Genomic DNA, 12,831 nt, shown 5'->3' with positions numbered 1-12,831 from the left:
AGCTTTGTTAGCAGCCAGCATTGCTTGTTGTTTCTTAGCAATGCAAAGTCATTCAAGAGGGCACTGGGAAAGCAACTGGAAGCAAGGTGGAACTAGATGGAAGTGAGGTGGTTTGGCTGCCAGAGTCCATCTAATCTGTGTAGTGCCTTTCTTCCTGGCAGGACCAGCAGCGGCTGATAGAAAAGGCCTGGAGGGCATGGAGACGACGATACTTACAAAGTTGTGTGGTGCAGAGCTTTTTGGAGGTAGAAGCCAGGAGCTTACTGTCCCAGGTAAGCACTTAAGACTGCTTCTATTCTGACATAGTCCTTTGACACAAGGCACCTAACAGTTGCACTGTCTCAAGGGTTAAAAAGTTTAGCTCAGGACACCAAATGCAGTTGTGCAGCCCTCGCTGAAGAGGGCTATTACTCATTCCTGCCTGGAAGGTGAAACAGAATGTAGGGATGTTGTCTGGGCCCACGTGCTTCTTCTCTTGCTCATGTAAAGTGTCATGTCAGAAAGAAAATTAACCACAAACTAGCCATATGCTTGAGGAATGTGAACCAAATCCTAGACACTCATGACATTTTGTTCTGTGGGAAACAGCTTCCTCTTAGTCTGTGGCTGGGTTTGTGCCTTTAGCAAGGAACCAAAATGTGGAAGGTGACAGGCTCAGGGACAGACCAACAAGCACCCCAAAGGGACAACTGGTGTTCCCTGTATCTCTCCCCTTAGACAAAGCGCTTTTGTAAAGAGAAGTTGAATAAATCAAGAGATTGGGCTTGTCCTTAACAAAGGGAAATAGCTTCCAGCTTTATCTGGGTTCATCTTTGGTTGTTAGTCACAGCTTTGTGCCAGCAGTCAATTTCCCTGACATGTGCCCCTTCCCCAGTGTTATCAGATGTTAATCCACTAATCCCCTGCTTCTCAAGAGTCCACTCAGGGAAGGAACAGGCTCCATGTTGTTGCAGGAGGGCTGTGGTGACTTGCACCCAGGGTCAGGCAAATAGCTATAAATTTGGGTGAGCAGGCAAAGCCCAAGATCTGAAATAGCCAGTTCCCTCCTCTGCTTCCAGAAGATCCATGCAGGATTAAGTCTTCCTTTAACAAAATGAGCAAGTACTGAAATGGAGGGCGTTGTCCCATTGATTTGTACTCTCCACTTGCCTTGTTGGCTACAATAACACAAGGGGTTCAGGGGGAGGCTCTCCTTGAATGGTGAGGTGTTTGGTATGGCCATTGCTAGAGGAAGAGCTGTGTTCATGGGTGCTGTGAGGGTGGCTGGATTCGCTCATGGGTAACTTCAGCATTTAATTTGTCCACTCTATTTAAGGCCTTTGGAAGGTGGCGCCAGCTAACAGCATTCCAGCTCAAGGACAAAGGACACTGCTGAATGGTGGGGGCCTGTCTGCAGCTGCTCATTTCAGGAGCAGAGGATACAGCTGGCTGTCACAACAAAGAGCTGGGCCGTTGCGATCAAGAAAGCAGCAAATGCTCTACTCACGTAAAAACAGTGCTGCAGGCAAGAAGTGTGATAGCCAAAGGACAACCAATGGTACCTAGTGAAAGGTCCTCTTTAAAGGACTGATACTGTACTTCCCTACAGCCACAACCTTAAACTTACTCCCTTTTGTTGTGAGATTACATCTCCTTCTCTTCTAGACCCTGATTTTGTTGGAGTTCTGATTAAAGGTCCAAAAACACCTTATAGGAGCTCCTTTTTTTTTTTCTTTGCTAGATGAAAGCTTAGTGTTGTGCATGGGAACAAACAAGCACATCGGTCTTAAAGAGGTGAGCAGGAGTGTGCCTTTGGATTCTACAGGATGTAGCATTTGCAAAGTTTGGCCTGTCCTTTGTCAGTGTGAACCGTAGGCCTTTATTTTTAGATTTGGCTCTTCCCCTAGGTGGGGGAATTCCCCCATGGCCCCCACCCCCTCCCCAAGTCTATCAGCTCTTCATTAAGGCTTTCAGTGGGTGGCCAACCTCTTGACTGCTTCCTGCTGGTTCCTTTCTGTGCTGAATGGGCTAGGGATGAAGAAACCTGCTGGGAACAGCTGAGCACCAAAAGCTTTGCTGAGGCAAGACAGGCGTGTCTGACCCCCCAACCTTCCCATTACTTGCTCCTGTGATTGATGCCCTGTAATTACCCTGGATATATGAGCCCAGTCTCAGACAGCTGTAATGAGAGGGTCTAAAGAATTTGGAAAAGGCTTTTCTTCCTTGCTTGTTTGAAAGAGATGCTTGCAGCTTGGCAGGGATCTTGAAATCCCACTGGGAACTGCCCCAGGGTCTTGTTTTTCCTAGCCTGTGGTAGCTTTGCAGGATTGTTAAGGACACGGTGTAGCCCCCACAGCCTCTCATTTCTATGTTGTGAGGCCTAAGGCTACTAGCGTCATTAGGTCAAGGAAGATTAGGTTGTTTTTCCATACTGGTACTGGAGGACTACAGCTCCTGTGGCCTTACAGAACTAAGCCAGAGGCTACAGCTGGTTGCGTTCGCTGAATTTTAAGATTTAAGTTTTCTTTGCTCTACCAGAGCTTTGTCTGTACTTTGTTTAGGGCATGTTGAAAATGGAAGCAGAATAGGCCCAGGTCCAATTGTTCTCTTAAAACTTTCCCTTGTTGTACTAGTGTGATTAGTTTGCAAACAACATTATTCTTTGGACTGCTTACAAGAATCTAGTCTAGTGCAAGAGACAGTTGTATTCATGTAGTTTATTATACTTGAAATAATGTGATTCCTATTTGGTCTCATCCAGAAGTGAAATTCATATACTCCTATTAAAAAACAGGAACTGTAGTAGAGGCAAGTAGAAAAGTGGGAAAACTTGAACCGTCTTCTGGAGTGAGCACAAAAGAGATATTGTCAGTTATGATGCAGTACATCTTCGGAGTGTAATACAAAAGCAGCTTGGGCTTCTTTGAAGGGCTGGTAACCACTGAAATATTTTTCTTGCATAGGCACTGCTGACAGGAGTGTTTCTGCCCCCAAGGCAGTGTATCTGGGATGAGAATGTTAACCAGAAACCCACTAAGTTTTGCCACATTGGTGCACCAGAGTTCTCCTATGCTATAATCAACATAGCTGTGATTAGCACCTTTCCATCCTGCAGAACTAGGCTTCAAGCTCAGGCTGGATCCTCACCTCAGAAGTTCAGAGGGTTCTGGTTGCTGTTCAGTGAGAGGAGGTCAAGGAATATTTGTGTTGGGGATAGAAGAGCATGTAGTGTGGGCATATATCTGCAAGCTTGCCTGGCTCTGAGCAGAGGTGCTCACTGGGTTTAGGAGTGCATGGTCCACCATCCTAACAGGAGCAGCTTTTTGGCTCCCTGCAGTCAGTGAATGGATGGAAGAAATAAGGTAGGTATTACGATTTTCACTGCTGAGTTGGAGAGTTCAAGAGCTCGAAAGTATCATCCACAACCTGCCAGAGGCAGTTCTCAAGTGGGAAGTCATTGTCCACCAGGTTGACCAAGTAATAATTGTCATGGATATACTGGATGATCATGCGAGAGGGTGACTCCTCTTCGTAGAGCTTGGCCCACTGCTCAATCCACAGAGCAAAGGCCTCATCCTGCCAAGGAAAGAGAGATGTTTGTAGGGGTGTCATGCACATTTTATTCTACCTCACTTGGGAAAAACTGCATCACACATGCCCGGCAAGCCTGGGGCTGGTTTCTTCTCAGTAAAAAGGGCAAGAGCTGAGCAAGGAGCATCCTGCTTTCCTGTCAGTGGGAGGTGCCCCAAGCATAACTGTTCAGAGCTGAAATGAGGCACGCTTGCAGTAAAATGGCTCAATACTGCCCCTGTGCGTGTAAGAGGGGAGGGAGAGCTACTGCTCAGAGCTCTGGGGACTAGTACAGCAACAATGTCCTCCCCAGCCCCCCAGTACAGTTTCTGTGAAAAGTTCTCACTGGAGCAAAGCTCCACATGCCCCAAAGGAGCAGGAGGAATGATATCTAGACCACATCAAGCTAATGTCACAACAGTCCTCAATTGCAGTAAGTGTTATGGACTGAAAATAAGCCAGACACTCTGAATTTCCAGGGTATCACAACAACATATCCAGCAGCAGGAAGGACTCACCTTCCATGAGAGGAAGCTCACAGGATCCACTACAGTGGGCTGGATGATCTCTCTGCCTGGGAAGATACCCCAGGTGACAGCATTGGGTTGTAGATCAGGAGCATTGGTGATATTCTGGCCCTGCAAAGAAAAGAAAGCCTTTGAAGCAGCTTCTGGAGGAGGGATTGAGTGAGTCAGCAAGTACATTTATCCTGTCCTTGTTAAGAGATCAGATGGCTGCTGCGGGTCACAGCTGACTTGTTTCACTTCCCCCCACCCTTCATGTTGCACTTTGTTCCTGGGGATGTCTGTATCTTAGCTATTTGCCTCTCTCCCAAGGTGGTGAAAGTATCCTGTAACTGCAGCCTACCTTGACATTGACAATGTGGTAGTTGACCCGCGACTCATATTTCTTCAGAACTTTGAGCAGTGCCGTGACGATCTCATTGGAGGTGAAGAACTCTAGGTAGGCCTGTGGGGATGTGGAAGAGGAAAGAGTAAGAGCCTTAACTCAGGGCAGAGCTGGGACACACAGAGGCAACCAAAAGAATGGTTGTAGACTGTGCTGCTTAGAAACCAGGCAGCTTAAGACTTACACATCCATTTCAGAAACATGCACTACAAAGGAGACTTGAGCAAAGGGCAAACCAAATTAGTAAGAGATAGGAGGAAAAAAAAAAAAGAACAGAGGTAACAGCCCAAGAGCAGCCAGTTCAGGAAAGCTACAAGCTTCTTGTTCTGCACCTGTGTGAGCAGACAGGCTGGGATATGCTCTAGGCACTGTAACAGTAACTGCTGGGCCTGGAAAGCAGCCTGTGCCAGAGCGCTTGGAAGAGGCCTGAGCTGGACTTCTGTTCTGTGTGGTCCCCCATGAACAGCAGTGTCTGGCCAAGGCAACCCAGTCTAGCAGGAGCAGAAGTCTGGGGTCTCAGCTGGGCTCTCCAACACACCCTCTCCTTTGTCCTGTCTCATCTTTTGTCCAGTCCTCCCTGTGAGTTTATCCAATCTAATTCTGTAGTTGCCCTATCTACTGCTGTTCTGTGCTTGGCTGCTCTCAACAACTGCTTCCCCTCCCCCCATTTCCTGGCTATTGTGTGAGATGATGGATTTCCCCTCACCTCAGGGGAATTTTTTTTTTTTTTTGGAAACATAACTGCATTTACCATCTGCTCATTTCATGGTTTCAGCAATTTGAATCCCTTTTGAACAGAGCTGCTTTGTTTCCTACTATGGGCCACTTGCCTGGCATTTACCTTGACACAGGAGATTCCTATCACAGCCATTAGTGGCAAGGCTGTAGGGCCCGAAAATGCATGACAGTAGGAGGCAGACAAGGGAGATAAGACTACCTGCAGGCCAGAGAAGTAACCTAGCAGCTGTCTGAACAGCACAGCACTAGTGCTGTGGTAGGAGCAATTGGTGGAAAACTCTGCCTTAGAGAAGGACAGATGGAAAAGTTAAATAAATACCCTGTTGAAGATATTGGGATAAGGAACCAGCAGAGGTATTGTCTGGGTGAAAGCCTAGGACCTCCCTAGGAAACTGAAACCAAACCTAGCCCAGAATAGTGCAGTACCTTTTGGAAGACATAACCTCCGCTAGGCCCCCAGCCTACGATGGGATCAGTGGATGGTTTCCCATTGATGTTTGGCTGGGAGTTGATGGTCAGGATTCCTCGTCTGTTCACCTTCTCCAGCTGCTCCTTCAGAAGGTTGGTTTCAGTAGCCAGAGGGTCATCGTTCCAAGGCATACATGTAACCTACCGTGGGGAGAGAGGATGGCTCAATATGTGCAACAATCCTTTTTGTTTACCAGCTGGGCACTGAAGGAATTCAGAAGTGCCCTAGTGGTCTTGAACACTTCTGCCTGAGGACAGAATCCCCGTGTTTGTTTCAAGGGGCAGGGTATTCTCAACTTTAAGAATGATTTCCATAGTCAGTGCAGACCTGTCTGTCTTGTCCTACTGTGCCCTTTTATGTTGAGCCCTAGCTCTGGCTCCTGGATTGCCTGTGGTAAAGGTATGAACTTTAGCCCCCTTCTCAGCAAGTCCTTTTAGATAGAAAAGTGCCAATTCTTGTTTAGAAGAAGAATGTGATACCAGGAGCAAGAGGAAGTAAGTTCTGTTGTCTGTGCCACGCTGGTGCTGGGTCATCACTCACCTTGTGTCCATTCTTGTTGGGCTCTCCACTGATGTAACACGTGAAAACTTCAAAAACACTTTCCTCACAAGTCAGTTCTTCTCCCCACATCTTCAGAAGCTCCTCCCGGGGAGACTTGCTCTTCAGGTAGAAGAGATAATAGTCCTTCAGCTCCCCAAAGGCTGGAGAGGAGGAATTACCCCTGTAAGCAGAACGGATGAAAGATTAAGAGGCCACTTAGGAAGATGCACCGATGTGGTGATGCGGGAACACAGCCACCCAGGAAGAGAAGCAGCCACCTACAGACCAGAAGCCTCAATGTCTTGATGCCATTCTCTTCACCTCATTCAAATCCAAGCAACTGGGACTGCTTTGTTAAGAAAACATCTCATCTGCCAGGCCCAAAGCATGCCTAGGACACCAACTACAAGGACCAACTGTTCAATACCACACCTCTACCTCCCTGCCATTACACGCTAACAGCTTACCATCGGCCATTAGGGAAATCATCCCATTCTTGAGTTCGATAGATGTAGCTCTTTGGCCTGGAGGCCCAGAAGATTGGCCGAACATCTTCAACTCTTCTCTTGGGGTGAGCACTGACTGCCCAGGGCAGAGGCCGCCTGCACAGAAAAAATGGAAGCTGAAGATCTGCTGACTGTCCTGGAGAATCGGCCCATGGAGAGAGCAAAGAACAGGGGATGAGAAGAATTCTATTTGTCAAAAAGTAGAACAAACCTCTTCTTGCTTTATGCAAAATCTTTTCCCACTCAGTTCCCTCACAGATGCTGGGTAGGTGTCTGTTAAACGCAGAACTAACACCTGAGATGGGATGAGGTAAGGGAAAAGCACTGTATGGAGCTATTTTTAACAAGAAAAGTTAACCCTTTTCTTTTGCTTCCTCTTGCCTGTGGACTCAGAGAACCCATTCCCTATCTCAACTGTAGAGCACCCTAGAAATCCACAGTGGAAGCTTACAAAGCACCTAGCCTTCAGGACGAGTATTGGGAGTCTTCAAAAAGAATACTTCTTCCAAGTGGTAGCCCTAAAAGTTTAGATTTTAAAGTTCCAGAACAGGCTACTTTAAAGCCACTTGATCAAAATTCTTCTGTCAGCTGCCTGCTCTATTCTCCCAGCTTTTGTCAGAGACCTGCAGGAAGGGTGAATTTCCAAATGCAGAAAGATACTTAAAGACAGCAGAAAAGAGATGCCAACCCATCCACCGCTTGTGCCTTTAGCAGATGGAATGTGTAAGATGAACTAAAAGAAACGAGCATACTCGTCTCACCTGGGGTCCTCCTTCCAAAGGCCAAGGCGCTTAAGGACTTCAGTAGTAGCCACTTCTCGATTGAGGGTGTAAAAATGGAGCCCATGCACCATGCCACTGTCCAGCAACTCCCGGCACATGGACACTGCCAGCTCTACCCCATAGTTCCGGATAGCCGCATCATTATCCTTGATGGGTTCGATCACATCTTTGATTTCTTGAGGCACTTCCAGCTTGGAGAGCTTCACCAGCTGGCGCAGGGAGTGGTAACCCTGGATGAGGATACAGAGGATTTCAGTCTTTCCAGACCCTTTTCTGATGTCCCAGTAACAAAGGTATTTCATCTCAATTGTGTAGCAGGAGACTTCGAATTGGGGGCTTCTGGATTTTGTGCTCCCAGGGCCTCATCCCTGAGATGGTAACACAGCCTGGGTATGTCAGCTGAAGTTATTGTTGAGGTTATTTCTTCACATTTCTCTGCTCAGTGCCTGAGCCCAGCATGCTGATGATAACTAACAACTCAAGAACAGTAGACTGTTGTCCTTTATATCTCTCTTTGCTATATGGACACAGAAAACCTTTTAAGCTTATGCCTATGCCTACAACTTTAATTTGGCAAACCACCTACGGATCTATCACATTTAGAACCCTCACTTCCCAGAAAGTTTTGAAGGGTATTTACAGACCTCTCTTAGGCCCTGACCCCAAAACACCTAACGTTCTTATTGCCTCCCCAAGCCAGAATTATTAGATTTAACCTGTATGGGGAAGATGCCAGGAATAATGGGGCAGGTGATGCCAATGGCTTGACAGTCCTTCATGAACTTGATAAAGGTTTCTGAGCGGAAAAAAAGCTGTGTAATGATGAAGTCTGCCCCAGCAAGAACTTTCTCCTTGAGGTGCTTCAGGTCTGCCTCATAGCTCTCTGCTTCAGGATGGCCCTTTGGGTAGCCTTTGGAAGAGGGGAAAAAAAAAAAAAGCCAAACCCTGATGGTCAAGACAACGCAATAGAAATTAAAAGTAGCCAATGTGATTGTGCTGTCATTTACACCCCAGGTCCAGAGAAGGACTGCTGGGCTGATATCCCCATCTCAGACCCTACCTCACACTCTGCAATGAAAGATACATACCTGCCACACAGATGTCAAAATAATCATCAAATTCATTGCGAATGTGCTTAACCAAGTCCACAGCATAGTTGAATCCATCTACTTCTTCCTCCCATTCCTCACCAGCAGGATCTGGAAAGAAAATAAATCCATTTCCTTCAGCTGTTATTTCTTCATTTTACCCAGAAGTTGAATGCAGCAGCAACACAACTCAGCACTATGCATTTTAAGTGCTCTAGAACAAAAGGATTCACCTCCACGCAATGCCATGATGTTCTTCAACCCCAGCCGCTTGGCCTTCTGCAGATGCCCTGTGATGTCATCCTTGGTCTGGTTGCAGCATGTCATGTGCAGGATGGTCTCCAGGCCGCAATAGTTGACTGCAGTGTTGGCAATAATCATGGAAGAAGTTTCCTTGTCAGATCCTGGGTCCCCTGCAGGATGCCATGTCACATCAATGAAGAGCGGACCACCTGCTCCCATGCGGTCAAACCTGTGGATTTTAGAGGTGTATTACCTTACCAGGTAAGCAGACTCCCTTCTTTATGCCAGGGATATCTTGCTCACTGCTGGAATGCCATCAACAAGCAGAGAAAGCTTGGATGACAGCAGTAGGAGAGACAAAGAAAAGTGTTGAGCCAAGAGTTTATTCACATTGGCCACTTGCTAAGGATAGTCATCATTTAACACTGTATGAGGAAGGGCTTAGAAACTCTTGAAGAAACAAGCTGAGTTGTCTCTGTAGAATAAATTTCCTCTCAGCATGCTCTGTTAGACTGATAGATCTGATAAACATTCCTTTTGAGATGGAAGGCTATGCCAGAACCTTCTGTTCCCAGCTGTAACTCATACAGGCCACAAATATGGAAAGATGGACCAGATCTCTGAATGGAAAAGACAAAGGCACCCCTAGCTTGTTGCTCCCCTACCTTGTTGCTCTCCTGCTCCAGGCCAGAACACGAGCTTCTGTTTAAAGTAGACCTGGCAATGGCACACAGCAGTAACAGAAAGAATTACAAAACTTCTCCTCCAGGTTGAGTACATGGTGGCTCCTGGGGCTTAGGCTCCAGGAGAACCTTTAGTGCTGGTGGAAACTATCACCGTTCATTTAGCACGTAGATGGGGACACCACTCTCAGACTAAAACTGTAGTCCTTAGTATTACAGAGGCACAAACCACAGCAGCTGGATGATTCTGAAAGCAATCTTTCCAGAGACTTGCACACACTGTCCATAAAATAGTATTTTCTGTTTTAAATAGGTACTTGTCTGCTCTGTTGTGCCCTAGTACTTTGTTTGAGACAGTGGCCTTGTTCCATCTTCAGAGCTTGTGAGAGGGAGAACAGTCTGGCACCCTCAATAACCCCACTACGACACTTAACTCTTCAGGGCCTCCAAGGAAGATAAGTTACCTGGTGTCCATTACCCTCCTCAGCAGGAAAGCACAGCCCCATTACCTGCTTCGTCACCTGAAAGGGGAGACAGAGCACGGGGCAGAGCCTGCCTCATTAGCTTTTTCCCAGCCCTCCACCAAAGACACTTCATCTGTCCCCTCTCCCACCCCGCAGCCCTCACCTGGAGATGAGATTGACCGCAGCATTGGCTGTGCGTGGAGGGAAGAACTCCAAGGAGAACCACCTGTCTCCAGAGTCCTGCCGGCGGCGCATCTTCTCCCGCAGTCGCTCATGACGCTCGGCATCGAGCACGGGGGTGGAGCAGCGCGAGCTGTCCTTGGAGCTCTCGCTCCCGCTGCTGCTGCCGCCATCCGACTTGGAGCTGGAGCTGGCACTGCAGGTATGCTGGGTCTCATTGACCATGGTGAGCTCTCTGGAGGAGGGGAACACAAGGAGCACGGTGTGTATAAGGCAGGATAGATCTCTGCTAGGAGTTAGCGCTGGGGTGGGCAGTAGATGGCAGCAGGTAAAAGGAAGGTTATGCCAAGACCATCGTTAATCATCAATCGGCTTCTTTTGCTAGCCCTCTCTGTAAGCTGCAGTGGGGGTTGTGCTGAAAACACAAAATGAAAACAATCAATTTAGAGCATGCTGGAAGGAAATAAACAGAGCAGTTAGCTTTGTGCCACCCTGATGCACCTCTTTTGTGCCTGCTGGGTCAGATTTGGTTCTCAGAACAGTCAGGTCAACATCACTTTTGCCCTGGCTACACCTTAACAAGCCACGATGCCCACATGCATCAGTTGAGGTCATCTTTGATCTTGTGGTCTTGGGCTGGACATGCCAGCGGACTTTTTCAGCTGCCCCTTGGACTGTATCCATCTTCACAAATTCCCATCTGTTTGCTCCCAAAAGGCAGGGTTTCTTTACAATAAGGGCAAGTGCTCATGTGGCGGGTAGACAAGAATGCACAAACTATTCCTCCGTCAGGAAAAAAAAGAAGAATCCAGTCTGGAACAGGGCATCCTGACAAATTCTATCTTTTGTTTTGTCTTTATGGGCAGCCTGTTGCATTTCTAAGCTTTAGTCATTCTCCACTAGACACATCTTTTCCACAGGCATTTGTCACCGTACACACTCAGCTATTTCCTTCACGAGGTACCATGCTCACGTTCCTTTCCTCACTGATTGTGGCTGCTTGGAAACAAGGTCAGCAGAGGCCATTGCTTTCTTCTCTGCCTTGTAAAACGATCAGCTGTACTTGTTTAGCTTTACAGAAAGGAAAACAGCACTGCAAGTACAAGTGGGTCTAGGATGCCCAACTCCATTTAGCTCCCTGGGCCATAACTGCTTGATATTTGCTCCCAGAAGTGTTTCACCCGATGCCTTGAAAATGAGGTAGTGATTACAGCTGCCATAAAGTTTGGATCCGCGTTGTTTGCTTATCCAAGTCAAAGCTTAGACTTGTTATGTAATGACAGCCTGCTGTTTCCCAGTGACATCGGAGGCTATTTTGGAGGAAATTGTTGCACAATCTAATGCACATTTTGTCCTTACAGGAACTCTGAGGGTCTGGGTCATCCAAGCAGACTCTGAACTCTTCTTCTACTGTTTACACTAAGCTGGCAACCAAGCAAAAACCCTTTGGGAGAAAGTCTACTTTTACCACCTGGGGACCTCTCCCGCTGGCAGGAGATCAGAGAAAGGAGTGCAGGGTTCCTGGGGCCAAGAGAAACCTGGAGTCTCAAATCTCTCGTGTACCAACGCAGCGGGTCACAGTAAAACCAGCAGCTACTGACAACTCCAAAAGCAACCTCTGGCACACTGTTAAGAGCCTGCCCACAAGCTCTTTCAAAATAAACATGCCTGGCATCCACATGGCACTAATCTGGGGAATTATCTCAAAGCACACGGCGGTGATCAAGCTAGCGGGTCAGAACTGCGCGTGGTCACATTTCAGAGGAACATGCTACAACCCCTCAGATAAATCAAAGACCTTGCAATGTAACACCCAGCATGCAGGAAGGTTTGCTCAGTAATGCCTCAGTAATGCCTCTACGCAGCGAGGCTTTCTCTGGAGGAAATCTCCTTATCTCGGCAGCAGTCTAGAACCACAAAGACAATAGAAACGCTTAAAGCGTTATCTACAAGCAGCCTTGGTAACAGCTTCCTTAGCCTCACGCGCATCAGGAACCTGATGGGAGAAACTCACAGCTGTCCTAAAGAGAAAAAAACATCTCAGTAAGCAGCAAAGGCAGTCGTAGCATATATAAAACGGGGGGAAACACCAGCAGCTGGGGGGGCAGCGCTCCCCAGTGACCCCTCTGCCACCGGCTGGGCTCGGGGCAGGGATCCGCGGCGCAGCACGGCGATGCTCACCGTGTTTACCCCATCCCCGTGGCACCCCTTTACCTCCCCTCAGGACATTTCCCACCCCACAGCCCGGAGCTGACCCCCCCCAGAGCTCCGCACCCCCCGGGGCAGCGCCTGCGGGGGCCCCACGCGCGCAAAGCCGCAGGGCTCCGAGGCACCGAGCCGTGCGTGGGGACAGCCCTAAAGCTGCTGAGCCCGCTGGGACACCCCCTATAAAGGGCAGCACGGCCCCTATAGGGGCGGAACGAGCCGCACCCCCCCGTCCCCAGGGCCCCGCTCACCTGGCGGCGGAGCCGGGCGCTGCGGCCCCATCCCGCGGCGCTTTAAGCGGGGCCGGCGGTCACGTGCTGCCCGGCGCTTTCCCTTACCCAACATGGCGCCGCGGCTTCACTTCGCTCCCCTCCCTTTCTCTCCCTATTCCCCCACCCAACCAGCCGCCGTCGCGGGGGTCACGTGGTGGAGAGGGGAGGGGGGGATTGACGCAGGGGTTGCCGGGAGAGGGGCG

At 48.5% G+C, this 12,831-nt stretch overlaps 1 protein-coding gene across 2 annotated transcripts; it reads right to left on the bottom strand.

Annotated features, from left to right (window-relative positions):
* Positions 1 to 2,681: 2,681 nt before the first annotated feature.
* MTHFR (methylenetetrahydrofolate reductase) lies at positions 2,682 to 12,670 on the bottom strand. 2 transcript variants are annotated; one of them, XM_032201647.1, is made up of 12 exons: positions 12,608 to 12,670; positions 10,135 to 10,566; positions 8,815 to 9,053; positions 8,582 to 8,692; positions 8,210 to 8,403; positions 7,473 to 7,723; positions 6,673 to 6,807; positions 6,206 to 6,386; positions 5,623 to 5,805; positions 4,417 to 4,518; positions 4,068 to 4,187; positions 2,682 to 3,555 (listed from the first exon to the last, which is right to left on the bottom strand). In XM_032201647.1, exons 2-12 carry the CDS (start codon positions 10,374 to 10,376, stop codon positions 3,358 to 3,360), a joined length of 1,956 nt encoding a protein of 651 aa, XP_032057538.1. In that variant the 5' UTR covers positions 10,377 to 10,566; positions 12,608 to 12,670; the 3' UTR covers positions 2,682 to 3,357. The 2 variants fall into 2 exon arrangements, with proteins under 2 accessions (XP_032057538.1, XP_032057539.1); XM_032201648.1 differs by having other exon boundaries at positions 10,135 to 10,386; positions 12,608 to 12,662.
* Between the last annotated feature and the right edge of the window lie 161 nt (positions 12,671 to 12,831).

Source organism: Aythya fuligula, chromosome 21 (assembly GCF_009819795.1).
Source record: "Aythya fuligula isolate bAytFul2 chromosome 21, bAytFul2.pri, whole genome shotgun sequence".
Classification (NCBI taxonomy): domain Eukaryota; kingdom Metazoa; phylum Chordata; class Aves; order Anseriformes; family Anatidae; genus Aythya; species Aythya fuligula.
This window is presented reverse-complemented; position numbering and strand designations above follow the sequence as displayed.